This window comes from Bacillus rossius, chromosome 3, assembly GCF_032445375.1.
Source record: "Bacillus rossius redtenbacheri isolate Brsri chromosome 3, Brsri_v3, whole genome shotgun sequence".
Taxonomy (NCBI): Eukaryota; Metazoa; Arthropoda; class Insecta; order Phasmatodea; family Bacillidae; genus Bacillus; species Bacillus rossius.
In genome coordinates this window covers 36,961,874-36,982,501 of record NC_086332.1, presented here as the reverse complement: position 1 = coordinate 36,982,501, position 20,628 = coordinate 36,961,874, and the positions used below count along the sequence as shown (strand labels likewise).

The 20,628-nt window shown below is 36.4% G+C and overlaps 1 protein-coding gene across 4 annotated transcripts; it reads right to left on the bottom strand.

The window, feature by feature from the left end:
• Positions 1–52: 52 nt before the first annotated feature.
• LOC134530531 (exosome complex component RRP42) lies at positions 53–20,195 on the bottom strand. Of its 4 annotated transcripts, none has more exons than XM_063365429.1 (6): positions 19,903–20,195; positions 19,576–19,772; positions 15,160–15,325; positions 14,429–14,623; positions 12,561–12,716; positions 53–327 (listed from the first exon to the last, which is right to left on the bottom strand). In XM_063365429.1, the coding sequence occupies exons 1-6, from the start codon at positions 19,957–19,959 to the stop codon at positions 223–225; spliced, it is 876 nt and encodes a 291-aa protein (XP_063221499.1). In that variant the 5' UTR covers positions 19,960–20,195; the 3' UTR covers positions 53–222. The 4 variants fall into 4 exon arrangements, 2 of the variants coding, with proteins under 2 accessions (XP_063221499.1, XP_063221500.1); XM_063365430.1 differs by having other exon boundaries at positions 20,068–20,158; XR_010074833.1 differs by lacking the exons at positions 12,561–12,716; positions 14,429–14,623; positions 15,160–15,325; positions 19,576–19,772; positions 19,903–20,195 and adding exons at positions 7,916–9,235; positions 9,332–12,554 and having other exon boundaries at positions 141–327.
• Positions 20,196–20,628: the final 433 nt, after the last annotated feature.

The window sequence follows — 20,628 nt, the reverse complement described above, 5'->3', positions numbered from 1 at the left end:
TAAACACATAAAATGCAATTCACTAAGGCAATTGTAATAAACAATTCAGATGTTCTCACTATTTAGTATGTTTTTATTCGTGATAAATTTTTATCAGTATTACTATTGCACTCTTATTAAAGAAATGTTGTCATAAAAAATTTCTTTGTGCCTTAATAAAAACTTTGTTTTATGTTTATATATGGTGTACAAATTATTTACTTCCTTAGGAAAATAACCTAGTTACTTAAGGAAGCCAAACTTCTCTCTCTTCGGACCCAGTGCCTCTTCTTTTTGTAGCGCCAACTGAAGGGCTTCATTTAGTTTCAGGCCGACTTCATGACCCAACTGAAACGAGGAAAAGTGGGTTATTAAAAATGCAACAAAAAAATTACAGTTAATTCCTGCTACGAAGTTTCTCAAGATATCTACAAATTCAGACTTAATTTTGTAAAATATATATATTACTCTACTTTGCAGCTACTTCCTTTGTAAGCACTATATAATGTAAATATATTGCAAAGACAACAAGGCCACGAAGAATTTTAATTGCAGTAAATTAACAGCAGTATTCATTAGATTAAATAATGTTTTTTTCCCCCCCCCTTTAACTCTAGAACATGTTAAGTTGAATATTCTCCGAACTACCTCCAATAAGATTTAATACTAAAATGGATGAATATACTATCCAACTGTGAGGTAGGACATTGGTATTTCAAAATTTCTGGCCTTGGTACACTATTCCAGAGAAAATTCATATATTCCATATATGTATATAAGATTTTTGGGATTTTGTTCTTAACACACACTTAGCAGGTTCAACTAACTCAGGGTTCACACAATCTCTTTTTAGACTACTGAGATATTAGGACATGCAAAAATGAACTAAAACTGTTAAAGGTTTGTGCCTCAATATAAAATCTGACAGTATTAAGGGGCCCATCTGGGCGGGATGATACGCACGACACTCCCCAGTATTTCTAGTGACGTATCGCCTCTAAGCGCAAGGCTCTGAATTGGCGTGCAGTCTTATTGTCATGCTTAAGACGACTATCAAATTTGAGCAGTGACCGTAACATTATATGGCGGAGAATCTGAGATAATGCAATCATTTTAGAGCTTTCAAGTATCTGTACTAGGTCTCTCATGCCTAAACATTACTCTGAAAATATGCCTTTTAGCCATTTTAACTCTTCTAAAAATACAGCTTGACAACATTTAGGTCCTCAGCGAATTCTTAAATGCTTTTTGCATCATCTTGAGTAGTTTTCAAATCGTGTTATTTTTCCTGAAGCTCTGCACATCGTATGTATGTCCAGGAAGGTGGGACCCTTAAAATTCTTCTCCTTAGATAGATTAATTTATTAAGCTTGTTTTCATATAAGCTTCAACAAGGAAATAAATTTAAAAAAAAAATAAAAGAATTTTGATGGCTTCCTTTTTAGCAGATGCAGTTTGGCTTACCCAATCCAACATGACCTATTCACATCCAACAAAGTTTTATCACAGATTCTAAAACTCGGAACAAAACTTTAAATACAAAATGTATAATCAAATAATATCTACTAAAGACTGACATTCAACTCTGGGCTTAGTTTGATAGCACTAGCAAAGTAAACTCACGGAACAACAAATAGTCAATCATTACAAGCATCCTTTAAAAAAGTGTAACTCCACCTCTGAACTTGATAACCACCTGGATTTGGTTAGGAAGTGAGTCCACAAGTTTGTTCAAATACATTGAATCCAGGTTAAGCCACTCACTTTCATCGCACAATTACATCAAATTGCGGGGATTCTGATGTCGCGTTGTACCCGCTGTTCCAACATATCCCAATGATTTTCGATGGAGTTCAAGTCAGGTGATTTTGCAGGCCAATCGAGATGTAATAGGGTGGGGGAGGGTTCATAAAATGTCACATATGCTACCAAACCCGATGAACTTTGCTGTTGTCATGAAAATTTGGGGTGTAATTATGTAGATGTTGACTGAATGAAAAAAACCTGATCATCCAGAATGTTTAAATAAACATGTTGGTTCATTTTAGTGATCACCGCAGAGAATGGGCCAAATTCATGACACTAAAAACAGCCCCAAAACATCACAGACCCACTTACAGCTTGAACCTGACCTAACACAGATCCAGGATGTAAAGCTTCATTTGGCCTTCAGTGCAGTTGACAACTTGCATCATTGGAATACAAGCAAAAACATGATTCGTCAGACCACATTACATAGCGCCCGTCAGCTACTGTCCACGTTCGATGATTTATAGCCAATTGAAGATGTGCATCTTTATGTGCCTGTGTGAGCTATGGCATCTTACGAGGTGACAGAAACTCCAATTGATCATTGAATGCAGTTCCCGTCACAATGTTATCTCGCTAACAGGTTGAGATGGACCTTCAGTCACTGAATGCAGCAATTCCTGTCAGGTTTGAGAGCGATTTTGATTCACAATCCGTGAAACGCATCTCCGGTCCCTCTCAGTCAGGATCTTTTTCCGACCACAATTCTGACTTCATGTTTCGTGGCCACATGTAGTACACTACTGCTTGTAGACACATTGAACAGTCCGCTGCGAAACAGTAATAGTAATATGCAAGTTCTGTAAAGAAAATTACACTTTAGTATTATCCACTTTTACATTGGATAGTCAATTTTTAACTTCCGTTTTGTTGCACGCAGTTTGTAACTAAAAATTAAAACTTGTATTTGAGAACATTGTTCAACCACTTTATTTCCGTTCCTTATTCACTTCACCTTATCTTGCTTTTCTCTTTCTTTGTTGCTATAGTTCAGTACATAGTTTCTGTTCTGACACAAATTCTAGTCACATCGAAAGTGCAGAAAAAGATTTTCTGATCAGTTGCTAAGAACATATTCAAGAGACTTAATTTTCTGACCTTTAAACACATAAAATGCAATTCACTAAGGCAATTGTAATAAACAATTCAGATGTTCTCACTATCTAGTATGTTTTTATTCGTGATAAATTTTTATCAGTCTTACTATTGTACTCTTATTGAAGAAATGTTGTCATAAAAAAATTTCCATGTGCCTTAATCAAGCAACTTCATGGCACCGTATGGCCATGGGCACGGCCAAACACGATTGCCCCTTTTTGACACACTGTCAGATCCTTACATCTACACATGTTGACGTACACTGTCTGCTTGAAACATCAATACCTCTGATCGCTACTGCCTTATGCTCACATAGAGGCATGTGGTTGAGCCGGGACTCAACCGCTGCGCAATCTGTACAGGCTTAGTGATCCATCAGTGCAGGTGCACTAGGGTGACTAATTTTTTGTCCGGTGAGCTCACTATAAACTATTCTGAAGCTATATTAATAAATTCTTCAGTAGAAGAGAAAACCGCCTCTGGGCTGCCATAAGTTTCCGAGAGTCTCATCCTTCTGCTTGTAAGAACAGGATGTTCCTTAAAATTCAAACTCTTGCAATGCATTGTTGGACAATTACTATTGCACAAATGAAAATTTAAAAAAAAAAAAAAAAAAAAAAAAAAAAATGGCAGGCTACTTAATCACACATGAAAAAGACTCCAAGGAAGACCAAGGAGGAGATGGGAAGAGCAGATGGTTAAAGGAGTGCAGGAGAGTGGAGAAGACTGGAATAAAGTGAAGAATGAGGAATGGTGGAAGGACAGAAGAAGATGGAGGCATTTTACTTTGCTGACCCGGCCAAAGCTGAAAACTGTTGTTGTTGATGATGATGATGATGATGACTTAACCACAAAAAAATAATGCAATTAAAGTAATAATTTAAACCAAAATCTAAATATATATTAGAATTAAATAACTTCTTAAAATTTAAAAATCAATCACATCAAAACTGTCCATACTTCACAAGGTTTTCCAAGAAAAATATAATTTTAGGCAGTGATGTATCTAAACAACAGTTTTTGCCAACCTCTGTCTCTGACCAAATAACATTTTCTAATGAGGAAATCAATTTCTCCATAGATTAAAAAAAAATATTAAATCAACCAACTCACAAATAATTATAAATATATTACAAGAGGCAAGTCCTGTACATCACCGATACAATTTTCAGGATATTTTCTTAAGTGAGATTTTCTTAAGCAGGATTTAGTGTACTTCAGGCAAATGCATTATTCATAATTTACCCAAAATGTTTTTCGATTTAGTCATAAAATAATTTCTGATTGATTTTATACACTACATAATCTGGAATGAAGTGAGAAATTTACATTCAAACATTGTACAAAACACTATGAAGTGAAGTAGATTTTTTATCCATGTTGGGTTGAAATGTTGAAACATTAGTGAACAGGGTTCATACGCCTCCTTAATATCCTCAAAAAGTCTTTAATTTGTCTTTAATTAAACAAAGACTCTTAACCCTTAGCCGGAGACGTGAAAATATTTGACATATCTGGTGACGTGGTGCCCCTCAGACCCCAAAATGTTTTGTAGAAGTTAACTGATTAGAAATTATTTTTGTTCCATGTAAAATTATTTAATGCATTTTTTATACTTATTAATTAAATTAAAAAATAAATTAGTAAATAATTATTTACCAATTATAAAATACAATTTTTTTCCATTGGTGCTTGCTCAAATAAATCTAAAAATGCCTATTTGTAATAATTGCTTTTTTAAAAAAAATAAGCAGATGGTAGCCTAAAAGTTTTATTTGCTATTCAATATAGATATAGTGACAAAACAAAATCTAGAAAACTTCTATGAATAATAAGACTTTTTCATAAAATCTACAACAGATAAATTTTCCCAAAAAAAGAAATTACTTTTTTCCCCTCCAAATATTTTCCTTGCATAACCAATGCTTAAACCACAACAATATATATAATCGAGCTAACTAGAAAGCACATGCATACTTATATATTTTGAAAATGCCATTTTTACATAAAATATATTAGCCGAACATTGTTTGAAAAAATTAAATTTGTACGAAAAGTCACATTTGTTTGCTCTGCAATCATCACACATTGCTTTTCCACACACACTTTGATAACATAAGTCACTAAAAATATCTTTCAACCACTTAGAAATAGTTTCGTCATAATCTGGATCGCCCACACGTACACATGTTCGTTTAGAAGCCTTTTTATCACTTCTGAGATAGAAACATAACTGGTGACGTGGTGCCACTACGACCCCAAGTTATCTTTTCGACCTGATATCTAGCTCCAGACAGCGTAAACAAATCTGACACTACAGGAGGAGACTATGTGATATCCAAGCGAAAGGTAGATGGTACCACAAGCAAGTGCCTTGAACTGCACATAGATGGCAGCAAGTTAAAGTTTTGCAGGGGTCACGGAGACCCCACGTCTCCGGATAAGGGTTAAAAAGCCTTAAGTTTCACTAATAATCCTTTAAAGTTCCTTGATAAAGTTTGTTAGTGTGTAAATAATGGCTAAACATAGGTATATTAATTTTTTTTTATTTCCTACTTAGCAGGACAATAAAATTGGTGAATTTCGGGTCACATGATGCGTAAAAATGTTTTGAATTTGTTTTTCATAATTAGCATCTCACATTTAAACTAAAAAGGTGTGTTTTACTGTCTTACCCTGAACTTACAAAGTAAATGTATTAAGTGATCCAATTAAATGTTAGGGCTATAAATTTCAGATACACTCTATGCTTGGGTTTCATAGGTGTTCCAGAGATAATTCTGGAATTCTGGACAGTATGGGCTTGTTTGTAACAATTGAACAAATCAACAAATTTTTTTTTTGCACATTATCTGTCTTATTAACATTATTTTCTTGAGGTATTTTGTGATATTACAAATACGTAGTTGTTTTCTTTTGATAGTGGTTAAGGGAGTCCTTAACAACTCCTTAATTTTTTATTTCACAAGATGGTACTAACCACAGTGAAGACTGGGACTGAAAATAAAGTGGTTAACATCAGTTTTCCTCCTAATACTGAAGCATTTGGTGGATTATATTTCAGAAACAAGGGCACAGGAATATTTGACAAAGGATTACGTAGAATTCTTGCTAGCCATTTCTTTGAAGCACGTTACAGTGATAGCCACTGGTATACTAGTTCAAACAAAGACATGCAAGGCGTGTGGGTTGGAAGCTGAGTCGTACAGGTGCCAGGGTACTGCGGAGATACGCCATCATCTCGAGCTTGGGGAAACTAGAATATCGGACGAGTCTTACGGGGCCCGCCTTGCGGTCGCTTTCCTCGCCACTCGAGCTCAAGCACCTCCAAGCACGATGGCGTGTTTGAGAAACACACTGCGTCTCTTTCCCATTTAGGGGAGGGGGGACAGTCTGGGTGATGGCATCTGTTTGAAGCACTTTTCTTCTAACTTCTGTAGCATATAAAATGGGGACCATAACCTAAAGTAAAGCATGATGTGGCTACAGTACAACAACATGAGATGATGATTTAAGCTTGGATACAAGAGTAAAAGAACAGGCTATAGCTAGTGATTTCATTATAATAATAGTGACAGCACCACTCCGCTACAACTCTCCAGATTTAAATTTTGGTCTAGTACAATTTCAGTACCTCATTATGTCGTTACTAGAAACCCTCCTAATACCTAATTAATACAAAGTGCTTTCCCCGTGCCTAAAAATACAAGTTGCAATGCTAAGGAGTTTGTTTGTCTAATACAAATTATGTAATAGAAACATCACACAGTTATAAAAAGAAACATTGTGTAGTTTTAACTAAAATAATACGGATTGATGGCATCTTCTTTGTTCAGTGTAGGAAAGGAAAAACAGCTTAATAACACATCACCGTAAAAGCATGTTAAGAGCAGAACTTTTTTTATTTAAACCACAGGTGTATTAAATCTGAAAACTGTATTTTAGCTTCAATAAAAAAAAAAAGTACATTCAAACTATAAAATTATTAAAAATTTGCATAGAGCACATCCTACCTTATTGAGTATGTTGTGCATATAAATGGCCTAACAGAGAACAACTTATAATAATTTTTATCTGAACTATCTTTAAAACAAAAATTAGTTTTGTTATTCAACTAAATTTACAATAGTTAAGTTAATATGTAGAAATACTGCTTTACCAAGAGATAAAATTATGGTCCCATTTAGATTTGTATTAATGCAAAATATATTAAACGTATTGTATTTATTCATACTAAGCTGAATTCCTGATTAAGTTCTACCTACTATATCTGATCTCCCCACTATACACTATTCTTCTGAGAAGAATACATGTAGTGAAGTGAGAGTACATTATCAGTGTCATTATTAGTAAAGACAAGGTTTTATGGTTTTATTTTTGAGCCAATTTCATTTTTAAAACAAAATTTCTGTGTTATTGTTATTATGGACCTTGTTTATTCATAAAGATAACACAATTTTAAACAAATATGACACTTTTGTACTTGATCAATAATTCTTCACCAAAATAGTGTCATTTTGACTGATACATGATGCACGTTTACAACATAATAATTTGTAATAAGCATGTCTAAGTACAGGGAACAATACAAATAATCAGTAAGTACATATATGTTGGTTTGTAAAATGTTCCACAGTCGTAATGTAAAGATTAGTTACTAATAGGGATGGGTCGGTTCTGTAATTTTTCGGTTCCGGTTCCATTTCGGTTCTTGGAATTCGGTTCGGTTCTTCTCCGGTTCCGGTTCCGGTTCCTGTCTTATTGGTTGTGAGGATAATCAATATTTAGGGGAGGGGGGGAAGAAGAAACAAGAAAATTTTAATTAGAGTTGTTCCGATACCGATACTAAGTATCTAAAAAATTTAAGTATCGGTATCGGCCGATACTTAACCTTTTTTCAATGTATCGGTATCGGGCATGGTATCGGGCCGATACATAAGTATCGGTTACAAAAAATAAAAACGGCCTTTTAAGCACTTTCAATGCACTGTCAAATACCTAAATACAATAGAACCTAATTTTTACGTACCCATAATTTACGAATTCCCGTGATTAACTTGTTTGTTTACTTGCACCATCATTTTCCACATTGTATTAATGCGTTACTTTCCCGCTTTATGAGAAAGCATTTCCCGCAGTTTACGTAGCAACAGCACTGCATTTAACACCAAACCATCAGCAAACGTGAAACTAAGCCATAATTTGAAAGTGAATAGTGTGAATGTCGTTTATTTAATGCAGGTAACTGCATATTTTTGACGCGGCAGCTTAGTTTGCTAATGTAAACAACCTACATTTTTTTTGTACCATGTGCCACGGTAAACCATACGGCCATGAACGAAACCTGTGGTGACATCGCAAAAATTACTTTTATTTTATCTCTCATCCCTTTAAATTTTAATTTTTTTGGCAGTAAATGAGTTGTAAATGCGGCCTTTACAAAAATAACGGTGGATTACGGGGCTCTTGTTAAAATAAGTTTTAAAGCAACATAACCATGTAAATATGGCGTACATTAGAAATATATTTTTAACGCAGTTGGCAGCAATGCATTTTAAACCATTGCAACAGAAACGTTGTTGCTTTTTTCTATTCTAACACGTAAACTAGTGATGGGCAGAACGATTCTTTTGACCGAATCAATTCATTTGAATCAGTTCAGTATAAAGATTAGTTCTAAAGATTCGTTCTTATGATTCTTTTCAATTATTACTGCGTGTCTTTTTTAATAGTGTAGTAATCATAAAAGGATTTTTTAAATTTGGATTCTTTTTTTTTATTTATTTACATTACTGCACAATAGTATTGGCATGTAAAAATACTAAAAATATAAAATGCTGGTATCAGGGTATCGTAACAACTCTGATTTTAATGTCTCATTAGTCATTGGGAGTATTTTATACAAAATGGTCTATTCCGATATCAATTACATAGGAAATTATCATGCTCAATTGAATGAAATGAATCACTTAAGATTTTTGTTTAAGAAAACAAGCATTTTGACCCTATCAGGATCCAAGCGATTGCGTTTTTTATCACAAATGTATGCTGCAGTGCTAAAAAGCCTTTCACTAAATACTGTGGAAGGTGGCACACACAGGTACTTTCTAGCAAGTATTCTCATAGTTGGAAATGTTTTGCAATTTTTCCAGTATTCGAATATGTTGGTGTTGGCTGGTGAAGTATTTTCAGAAAAAAATAGACTGAATTCATTTTCAATGGTGCCGTCAGTCCTTTTTTCCTCGGAGGATTTGCTAAACAGATCACTATATCGAGACCACATGTCCATGCTGCTTGTACTAGTAGTTGGCTGGAAGGCAGATTCATTTGTGGCTGTCTCACAACTGTCCTGAAAAAATATAGTAAAAAAAACAGAAGAAAATTAGGACAGTTGTGTATAATGTTCACTGCCCAACAAAAAAATTTAAATTTTAGCATTACTTACATCTGTTTTCAGAAGCTGCTTTGCTTCAAGCAGCAATAAAGTTTTTGCAATCTCCATTTTTTGTACATTTCGAAAAGGGTTGGTTTTAAATCTGGGATCTAGTAGAGTTGCAGATGCCAGTAGTTTATCGTCCTCCATTTCCATGTACCTTATTTTCAGTGAGGCCAACAGGTCATTTTTCACCCCTTGAAGACCCGATCCAACTGGTGCATCTTTCTGAAGCTCATTATCTAGGACATGAACTAATGGAATAACCTGCAAAAATATATTTGAAAAAAAAAAAATTAGGCCTACATCATCCTATGGCATTCAATTTTGTCTGACAAACCATTTTAATTTCAACATACCTCTGAAGCTGTTACACTTGGTGAGCTGACTTGGAGTGTCGCAGAATCAAAAACATCCAAGATAGGAATTAAGTTTTCAATCAGTGTCCACTGCTGGCCTGTCAGTTCTGGTAAATTCAGCTCTCCACTTGACAACAAAATAGCCCTTTTCTGCTCCTGTAGCCTTTTTAGCATGTGCAACGTGCTATTCCAGCGTGTAGGCTCATCCTGGATAAGCCTATGCTGAGGTACACTAGCTGTTGTTTGGCACTGTTTTAATATCTTCGTAGCACGTGCTGAGTGCTTGAAGTGACCTACAAGCCTCCTACATTGAGGCAACAAGTTGGTAACAATTTTATGGCTTAATAAGCCATCCTTCAACACTAACTGCAGTGTGTGTGCTATACATGCTACATGAACAAATGCAGACTGCTCCAGACCTGCTGTTATGTTACGGCCATTGTCTCTCAGAATTGCCACCACTTTTTCTGAAAGTTGCCAATCTGCCAACACCTCTGTTATGAATGAACAAATATTATCAGCAGTGTGGCTTACTTCTGGAAATGGCACAACTTCCACACACAGGTGATGCCAAATAAAATTTTGATCTAAATAATGAACTGTCAAGCTCAAATAATCATCATTGGATACCGATGTCCATAGATCTGTGGTTAAGGCAACATATTCCTCTATGCTCAATTTGTCCTTAACTTCATTCAGAACATCATTGTACATCTGAGGAATGACTTCATTTGCCAAACTTTTACGAGAAGGCATTGAAAAACGAGGTTCTAAATGGTTCACCAGTTCCTTGAAACCTCTGTTTTCTATGACAGAAATTGGCTGCCCATCTACACAAATCATTTTGGCAATCAACTTTACAATGTCTGTTTGCCGCTTGTCTCCACGAGGAAATTTGGTTTGCTTGTCAAAACTATCTGTTATTGTTTGTTGCCTAGAGCTCATATACACTTTAGGCCTACACTTGGTAGGTCCTCGTGATACAACACCTGAAGTTGATGCGGATGAAGGCAATGATGAATAAGTAGATGCAGAAAATTGTTCCTTTGCTGAATTTGAATTCTCACCTGCCTCAGAAGAGGTTATGTCGCCATGTGACTTAAACAATTTACTAAGACTCTGTTGTGAAGGTGGCGCATTTCTTTTATTTTTGTCTTGTTTTTCATTACTATATTTGTCACTGTGTTGACCGCGAAGATGTTTAATTAAATTTGACGTAGATTTCCATACACCTCTAGAAATTCTAGCTCCACAATGTTCGCATATAGCAAACTTCTCGTCTGGATCAAGAACAAAATGTTCCCACACAGACGACATTACCGCAACGAAATAAACTCCGCATGCACAAAGCTGAAAATATTCCTTTATTAATTCACGTGCCAATAACACAAAGTATTTATCCTCCAAACCACGACCGTAGCCAAAACAAAACATCTAAGTTCTGGCTGTGTACCAACCTCCCGGTATAATCGAATTACTGTAAAATAAAATTACTGTAAAATAAAAATTACTGTAAAATAAGTATCGTGTTAAAGTAACACCTAAAAGGGTGTTAATTGTTTACTTTAATTTTTAATTACATTTAAAACATTATGTTTTAATTCTGGAATGCTAAAATAACGTTTACCGTTAATTATTATTAAAACGTATAAGTTATGTAATCCATATGGCAAATTGGTCACAATGTTTACAAAAACATGGCAGCGTAGCCGTAGCCGCGCAATATTAACTAAACGTAAATAACAGTATGACCAAGACGGAAATTTTTTCAATTATCTGTATTGTCCTACATTTACATACAGAATAAAGTGATCCCGGCACTAAATATAATATAGAACATAGTTATGGATGTGAATGCATCCATTTTCTTAGGCGCATTGTCACGCCTGAGGTATGTACGTACGGTAACGTCTCCCTATTTTAGATATGCGGAATGTTTTATTTACCTATTTATTATAAATATTCATACAGTTTATAATAGAAAACATCATTAAATAAAACACTGTGAGCTAAAACACGCCTTAACAATTATGCCGAACGGTTGTGCTTTAAATTTGAAGTGTTGTGAAAATGAACCTTCACCCCTTATCTTTGAAGAACCGATCTTTTCAGTACCCGAAAACGGTTCCGGTTCGGGGGCGCAGAACCGGTGAACCGAGTACCCGAAGAACCGACCCGACCCATCCCTAGTTACTAATAAGTAATAACAGTTGTATTAATTTAAAAAAACAAAAAAAAAAACAATCTATTTATTACATACATTTTGATTATGCTTAATAATTTACATTCATTGGATTAGATATAGTAAAAGATTACATTTTTGTAATCTGAGTTGATAATCATTAGAGTCCCGGAAATTTCGCAGATTCCTCTGGCCTCAGGATAGAATTCAAAGTTATAGGTGTGCTCGACCCATGTTTACTTTCCCATTGGTTGATTTCTTAGCGAGAAAATTTTTATCCTTGTTATTTGGCACTACCTGATTCGCTTACTTCTCTCCTAGCTGGACATCGTTGGCTCACGGTCGTAGAGAGGCGTGTCCAGATAACTGCGGTCCAATCATGAACACAGTGCGACAGTGTGGAGGTTTGCATTCTAGCTTGCGACTAAATGAATCCGTGAAATTTCAGTGGCTCTAATAATCATCAATTCTTTTAGCATTTTGGTGCTTTATGGTGTATTAACTTGCATTTCGGTGTTATAGGGTGTATTATGATTTTCGGTGTTATTTTGGCTTATTTCCATTCACCATTTAATCTTGTCCCTAACCATTAGGGGTTGGGAATAAAAACCAGTTATATGTTACAGCCTCACACTTTCAAAGAATCTAGAGTCCCGCTGCCCAGGACTGGAACCCGGACCGGCCATGACGCATGACTAACCTTGAGGCTCTCCGCGAGTGTCTGCGGGTTGAAGCTGCCCACGCCGGTCTTGAACACGGAGGTGACTCTTGCCTGCGGGGTGACCGCCACCACGGCGCTCGCTGCACAGCACGTCTCCTCCTCGCCCGTTGGGTCCAGGATGCAGTGCTCGCCAACCTGGGACACGCACAACGCCTCTGTTTCCCTCTGCGCGAGCACACACTCCACAGGCCCCCAGTGTCAATGAAACAGTTCAGTAATGCTTTCAGTGATATTTGGTCCGCCAGTCAGCACTCGCACGCCACATGGGCAGCAGCTTGCATTCACCTTGCTGCATTGCACGTGATTGCAACTACTCAGACACGAATCAGTATAGTTTGGATTATTTCTTTTATGGAAGTTTTCTTTAACTTACCATATTTAATCGCATAATGTCCGCACATTTCTTTTTAAATACTTGAAATGGAATTTTTTAAAATCCGCATAAAGTCCGCACCAGACAAAGCAACCTTGGCCACCCCTGAAAGGCACAGTAACGGGATGGAAAATTACAGACGCTGTCAACAATGCTTTGACCTTGAGTTGTTCATTTCTCCGGAGCGGTCGCTGAGAAGGTTTCGTAGCGTGGTGAAACCGTCCGGACTCAGAAACTCGCATTACACTGCGCAGCTGCCTGCGCCGTCACGCAAGTTGCAAGGGGATGGGCTATATATAGCACAAGCCAGTAAACATCAACTCACACTACGTCACAAAGTAGGGGAGGTAGCGGAGAAGTGGTGGGGGTACATGCGCATGGTTTTTTTATACACACAATGGGCAAGGGACAGAGAGGGAGGCTCGCCGGCGCCGGCTAATGCAGACATTAGACATCTGCCCCGTGCCGTCAGTGGCCATCTCAATAAACGATTAAAAAAATATCTTTTCACGCAAAGCATTTATTTTGTGTAGGCTGGCTGCGGCTTCTGAACGTAGGAGCGCACACGCGAATGAGAGAAAAAAAAAATATGAGTGGCGTCTTCCACTAATCACCGCCACCCAATTATCTTGTCACCTGTCACATTTCTCACGTCCGCTGCGAAGGGTCGCCAGTCACCAGCGCTCTGCTAGTAAACTAATTATGAGAGAACAATTTTTTTTACTCTACACAAAACGTAAAATTTTGAGGGAAAAATTTTTTTTTCGAACTTCACCACATAATGTCCGCACCCCATTTTTTTGTTGTCAAAAATGTGGCCTAACTACTGCGGACATTATGCGAGTAAATACGGTATACTTTTTTTATTAACTGCCATTTAATCCTGATTTCTTATAACCACCCTACAACTCAAAAAGTCACATTCAAACCTGCGCTCTGGTTTTCATCCATCTCTATCACTACCTATGTCTAAGTGATCTAGATATTTTGGAAACTCCTCCTCCTAAAAAGAATAGATACTGACAAATAGCACGGGCCATGGAGGTTGCGCAGTGAGATCACTCATCTCCCACCAAGGTGATCCGGGTTTGATTCCCAGTGGGCGTCAACCTGATTTTACGCAAGTAGGAAATGAGATAGATCCCTTATTCTGGCAGGCCAGAAGAATCATGAGATGGGATGAGGTAAGAACAGAGCATCAACTAATTAGTGCAAAATATGCCTCTCTTTTTACTTCACTTATTTTTGCAGATAAAGAAGTGTATTTTTTTTGTACACTATGATCACACTGCAGCAATTCAAGCATTAACATCTGCGAGATTCGTCAGCTCCTAAAAGTACCATCCCCATTATATGTTTGTGGATACTGCCCCTGGCACAATAGCCATTTTTTAATAAAATTAGAAAAAGTTAAGCAAACAGCTAAAATCATGCACTCTTAAACTAACATACTTAACCATGCTAATAAACCAACCTTGCACAGTGTCATGAGGACAGGCGCTTGAGAGAGATCCAGTCTCCAACAGTCGAAGGGATCGTCCGACAGGTTTAGCTCTAACTGCCCCCCGTCCACGCTGACCGCCTTGACCTGCGGGATCTGCGTGTTGTGCAGCGCAGCCTTCACGGCAAGGGAGATGGCATCGAACAGGTTCCCCCCGCACTCCAGTATCTGGAACCACATGTCGCATCTGTCACCGAGCAACCGCACGCTGTTCCCCTGAAGCTGAAACTACATTATTAACGTGTAAACGTCTTAGCTCTCGGTATACGGCATTTCATAGGATTATTTTTTTGGAAATGGAACGGGAGTCGATGAACAGACATGTGACACAAAGATGACGGATCCATGTGTAGCAACATAAACACATAAATATTCAATTTCGTAAATATTATGGTACATACCAAATGTATTGGTGTTCCAAATGAGACTTTATGATAGTGAAACTACCCTGGAATATATTTGGTAAACTACAATAGTCATGGTAAAAAGTAATCTCAAGTTTTAAAATACCTAAGAAAACTGGCAATACATTGATTATAATACAAATTCTCAATAATACACATATGTCAATGGTCTCGGTGTCACAATGGTAGAAGGCACTCTAGTTAACCTCAAGGTACGTGGTTCAAATCCCATTACTGACAAAACTTATTTATAAGGGTTGTTGAAATTTCCATTTCCGGTTTTACAATACTCTGGCTCACCAGAATATCCACATAAAGCTTCCAACACTGCTGCCCAGGCATTATGTTCAAAGCCTTCAGGTTGAAGGACTGCGGTGACTGATAAGCCCGTGCCAAGCTGTTACTTATTTCGACAGCCAACTCTTCTCCGCCACGACCTTCAAATGCTGGTGTTGCATTCGCCGAACTGCAGGCACAACAATTTTTGTCTTGTCAAACATGAAAACTACACAATTACTACCCACTACTACTATAATTGTAAAACAACAATAATCATTAAAAGGTCTAAGTACCATGACTGTCAAATAAGAAGTGAAAATTTACACATACCTATAACAGTTACTAGAACATCTACTAAGAAACAACATATCAATGTCTGAAACTATAAAAGTATAGTAAGGAAGCTTCTCTGAAAATAATGCAGTTAAGTATTTGGTAATGGTTCCATATCACATATCCAAGTACATCCTTGATCCTGCTGGTACATGATACTTTCTGCTAAAATTTAGTACATCAAAAGATCCTGGCCAAACAAAAACTCAAATATAACAATACAAGCAAATTATATCATATCTTAAGGAAATTTTTTTTTGTATTAAACTTACTATTATAATTCAATGTTGTATCAAAAACTTTTGGGTAAATATGTAGTTTAGCGGTATTTGCGAAAAAAAATGTTAAAAATTCGAAAATACTTTTATTATATGCTTTTAACTTGCACTTTTCATTAAACCCGGCGGAGATAAGAAATTCAAAATACTTTAGGAGATATCAAATTTTTTAATTTTCATATTTGGGCAATATTTGTTAAAAAAAAAAATTTTCATTCCGAAAATACTTTTATTCTATGTTCTTTAACCTCCTCTTTTCATGAAACACGGCAAAGATAAGAAATTCCAAATACTTTAAGAGATATAGAATTTTTTAATTTACATCATAATACCTGTGCATTCATGCAGCATTTGCAATTGTTTCTTGTTTACGAGTATTTTTTTTTTTTCGTGACGTAGGTGAACAACTACATCATTTTCTACTAATGACAAAGGAATTGTTACTGAGCTGAACTTAGCTCTATCCTGCGGCTCTATCCGGCCGCCCGGGACTGAAAGCTTGGAACAACAACAGCCTAAGTCATTCCACGGAAATACGGCAATTACCATCCAAGTTTTAATTGTTTTCCAAGAGAATAAGCAGTCATAACGTTGAAGCAGTTACAAGATAACATAAATGCATCTGTTTACTATTAATAAAAATTAAATTTACTGTGTAAAACAACGTACAGGTTATCCAAAAGACTCTAAGCGCAACCAAAATGTTGTTTTATGTTGCGTATTTCAAAAATTAAGATGACCCCAAATCCTCCAAGAGATATACAGACCAAAATAATATATAGGGGTGTTCCTACAGGTGTCCTTAATAAATAAAAAATAACATTGGAAGGATTTACAACGTATCCGTTGCACAAGACCCTCTTAGGGTGTCCAAAGTGTTGTTTTTAAGGTGTTTAACAGAAAACTTTATTTTTTTTAGAAACTTTGGCCTACACGTAACGCCACGGCAGGTACATAGGACCTTTCCCTAATGATCCTTCTAACAAAAAAATATTAATTTCCAGAGGTAACCCCCGTACGAGATACTCCAGTTTTCTGTTAAACACCTTAAAAACAACACTTTGGACACCCTAAGAGGGTCTTGTGCAACGGATACGTTGTAAATCCTTCCAAATTTATTTTTTATTTATTAAGGACACCTGTAGGAACACCCCTATATACCATTTGTATCACTTCCAGCCGCAAAAGTTGATGTAAAAAAATAATGTTTGTGATAAGTTCGTAAAAAACCACACTTTGGAGGCCCTAGGAGGACCTGGAGAATCTCGTACGGGGCTTACCTCTGGAAATTAATATTTTTTTGTTAGAAGGATCATTAAGGAAAGGTCCTATGTACCTGCCGTGGCGTTACGTGTAGGCCAAAGTTTCTAAAAAAAATAAAGTTTTCTGTTAAACATCTTAAAAACAACACTTTGGACACCCTAAGAGGGTCTTGTGCAACGGATACGTTGTAAATCCTTCCAAATTTATTTTTTATTTATTAAGGACACCTGTAGGAACACCCCTATATACCATTTGTATCACTTCCAGCCGGAAAAGGTGATGTAAAAAAATAATGTTTGTGATAAGTTCGTAAAAAACCACACTTTGGAAGCCCTAGGAGGCCCTGGAGAATCTCGTACGGGGCTTACCTCTGGAAATTAATATTTTTTTGTTAGAAGGATCATTAAGGAAAGGTCCTATGTACCTGCCGTGGCGTTACGTGTAGGCCAAAGTTTCTAAAAAAAATAAAGTTTTCTGTTAAACACCTTAAAAACAACACTTTGGACACCCTAAGAGGGTCTTGTGCAACGGATACGTTGTAAATCCTTCCAAATTTATTTTTTATTTATTAAGGACACCTGTAGGAACACCCCTTAATACCATTTGTATCACTTCCAGCCGCAAAAGTTGATGTAAAAAAATAATGTTTGTGATAAGTTCGTAAAAAAGCACACTTTGGAAGCCCTAGGAGGCCCTGGAGAATCTCGTACGGGGCTTACCTCTGGAAATTAATATTTTTTTGTTAGAAGGATCATTAAGGAAAGGTCCTATGTACCTGCCGTGGCGTTACGTGTAGGCCAAAGTTTCTAAAAAAAATAAAGTTTTCTATTAAACACCTTAAAAACAACACTTTGGACACCCTAAGAGGGTCTTGTGCAACGGATACGTTGTAAATCCTTCCAAATTTATTTTTTATTTATTAAGGACACCTGTAGGAACACCCCTATATACCATTTGTATCACTTCCAGCCGCAAAAGTTGATGTAAAAAAATAATGTTTGTGATAAGTTCGTAAAAAACCACACTTTGGAGGCCCTAGGAGGACCTCTAGAAATTAATATATTTTTGTTAGAAGGATCATTAAGGAAAGGTCCTATGTACCTGCCGTGGCGTTACGTGTAGGCCAAAGTTTCTAAAAAAAAATAACGTTTTCTGTTAAATACCTTAAAAACAACACTTTGGACACCCTAAGAGGGTCTTGTGCAACGGATACGTTGTAAATCCTTCCAAATTTATTTTTTATTTATTAAGGACACCTGTAGGAACACCCCTATATATTATTTTGGTCTGTATATCTCTTGGAGGATTTTGGGTCATCTTCATTTTTGAAATACGCAACATAAAACAACAGTTTGGTCGCGCTTAGAGTCCTTGGGATAACCTGTACGTTGTTTTACACAGTAAATTTAATTTTTATTAATAGTAAACAGATGTATTTATGTTATCTTGTAACTGCTTCAACGTTATGACTGCTCATTCTCTTGGGAAACAATTAAAACTTGGATGGTAATTGCCGTATTTGCGTGGAATGACTTATGCTGTTGTTGTTCCAAGCTCTCAGTCCCGGGCGGCCGGATAGAGCCGCAGGATAGAGCTAAGTTCAGCTCAGTGAATTGTTCCCGCCTCTAACTTAGGTGAGTTTTTAACGTTTCAAATTTTAATGTTTTATTTGTTATTTGGATATTGTTGTGCAAGTAATAAGTAAAAAAAATATATATATTACGTGAGTTGTTACTGTTCATCCTTTGTCCCGGTTTGTTAGGTCAGGTCAGTTACATTATAAAAACTTTAAAACTAAAGGAACCATTAAAATTAATTCACATTATTTTTAATGTCAGCTTAGTTTGAAAGTATTTAAAATGTAACTGACCTGACCTAATTGACCATTTTAATTAATGAGACATTCACGAACACATGGCAATAAAAAAAATTGTGGCGGTCGAATGATTGCACAGGTCTTGTATAGCAAAATAAGAACGGCAATATCTCCTAAAGTATTTGGAATTTCTTATCTCCGCCGGGTTTAATGAAAAGAGGAAGTTAAAGAGCATAGAATAAAAGTATCTTCAGATTTTTAACATTTTTTTTCCGCAAATACAGTTAAACTACATATTTACAAACTTTTGTTGTCCCGCATCTTTCGACATACTAAATTAAAACAGCAAGCATTTTGTACCACAGAATCAATGAAAACATGATCATGCCTTCTATGGCATGTGATACAGGACTTTAACCAAGTATTTTAAATGTTGCTAATCTAACATAACTTAACCAACCATTCACACAATTTCACAGTATTTTTAATGTGGCTAACCTAACCTAGACAACCATTCAAAACAATATACTGAATTTCAAATGCAGCTAACATACCCTAACCTAACCAACTGGACAAACTACCAGTAAACTACTTGAAGCATCGTTATGCTGTTTTACATATCCATTAGATATGAGATGAACTCGAAAATAGCATTTTCAACGTTTTATTTTTATTTTTTCAGAAGAGCACCTACTCCATTCCTTATGAAAAAAACGCAGCAAAGAACCAGATACCATTACATCTCACCAGTCAATAAAGAACTCCAGTTTTCCTTCATCAGGCCGCTCTGGGAACGGCACGTCAATTTCCGTCTTCACCCCGACCAGCACGTGAGTGTTGGCCAAACGAAGGCACGCGGAACCACTGGCATGTGGAACCACATCCGTCTCCAGTTCAATAGGCCGGTACTGCATGCGGCTCCGACCATCACATCTTAAATCGTTCTGGAAAACAAAGAAGAATGTTCTGCGACAAGCATCATACAAGTTCATAATACAGTGCACGTTGTCCCTCACGTTAAAATTATTTAAGTCATATTTACACTTATTCCTTAACGAAATAAATCAAACATACTTCCACGCCGTGGAGGACGAACGTTTTTTCTGCTTCACTCAAATAAAGTTTGGCCATTATACAATATGCCTGTTATCAGCACATTTCATATCTTTTAATCTTTTTTGGCATCGAAATGAAAATTATAATCAGTCATTTATAGTATAATAAACTAGCTATCCTTGCCTAATATATTCTATGAACGACGACTATTTCTTGTTTACGAAAATTCAAATACTGTATACAGAAAACATAAACATAACACCCATGGAGTTAAGAATTATCAGGTAATAGCCATAGAGGTAATTGTCTATGAAATGGAAGTGTGGAAGCAAACATGAAGCACCAAGCAGACGATGTTGAAAGACAAATATAGAGTTAGTGGTGTTAAAAACGCGAAAGCTTATATTGTTTTGAATGGCACCGTTTCATTTTTCGCTGAATACACGTGATGGTGAAAGCTATTGCAGCTTTTGGTTCTAAGTTTTGGTTGCAGTAATAGATTCGGCAGTTGTGGTGGATTAACTTTCCATAGGTAAGAAACTGTTATTTTCTTTTTGTAAATGTATAATGTGCGTTCATACAGCGAGAGCTAATTTTGGCTTTTCATTTCCCTAACCTAATTTTAAGTGCTGGTGGACGATGTAAATAGTATTGTAAATAGTAAATGTATATGTAAGATATTATATTCATGAACATGTAAATTGAATGTGCTTTGAACGGCCATTACTTCAAATATGGCGAGTA

Bases quoted from the DNA above. Each gene is read 5' to 3' on its own strand.
- LOC134530531 (XM_063365429.1), bottom strand. From the start codon at position 19,959: ATGGCCAAACTTTATTTGAGTGAAGCAGAAAAAACGTTCGTCCTCCAC. The intron at 15,326-19,575 runs GTGAGATGTAAT...TTGTGCCTGCAG, and splicing joins CTGGAGTTCTTTATTGACTG to TTCGGCGAATGCAACACCAG. The intron at 14,624-15,159 runs GTGAGCCAGAGT...ATGTGGTTCCAG, and splicing joins AGCTTTATGTGGATATTCTG to ATACTGGAGTGCGGGGGGAA.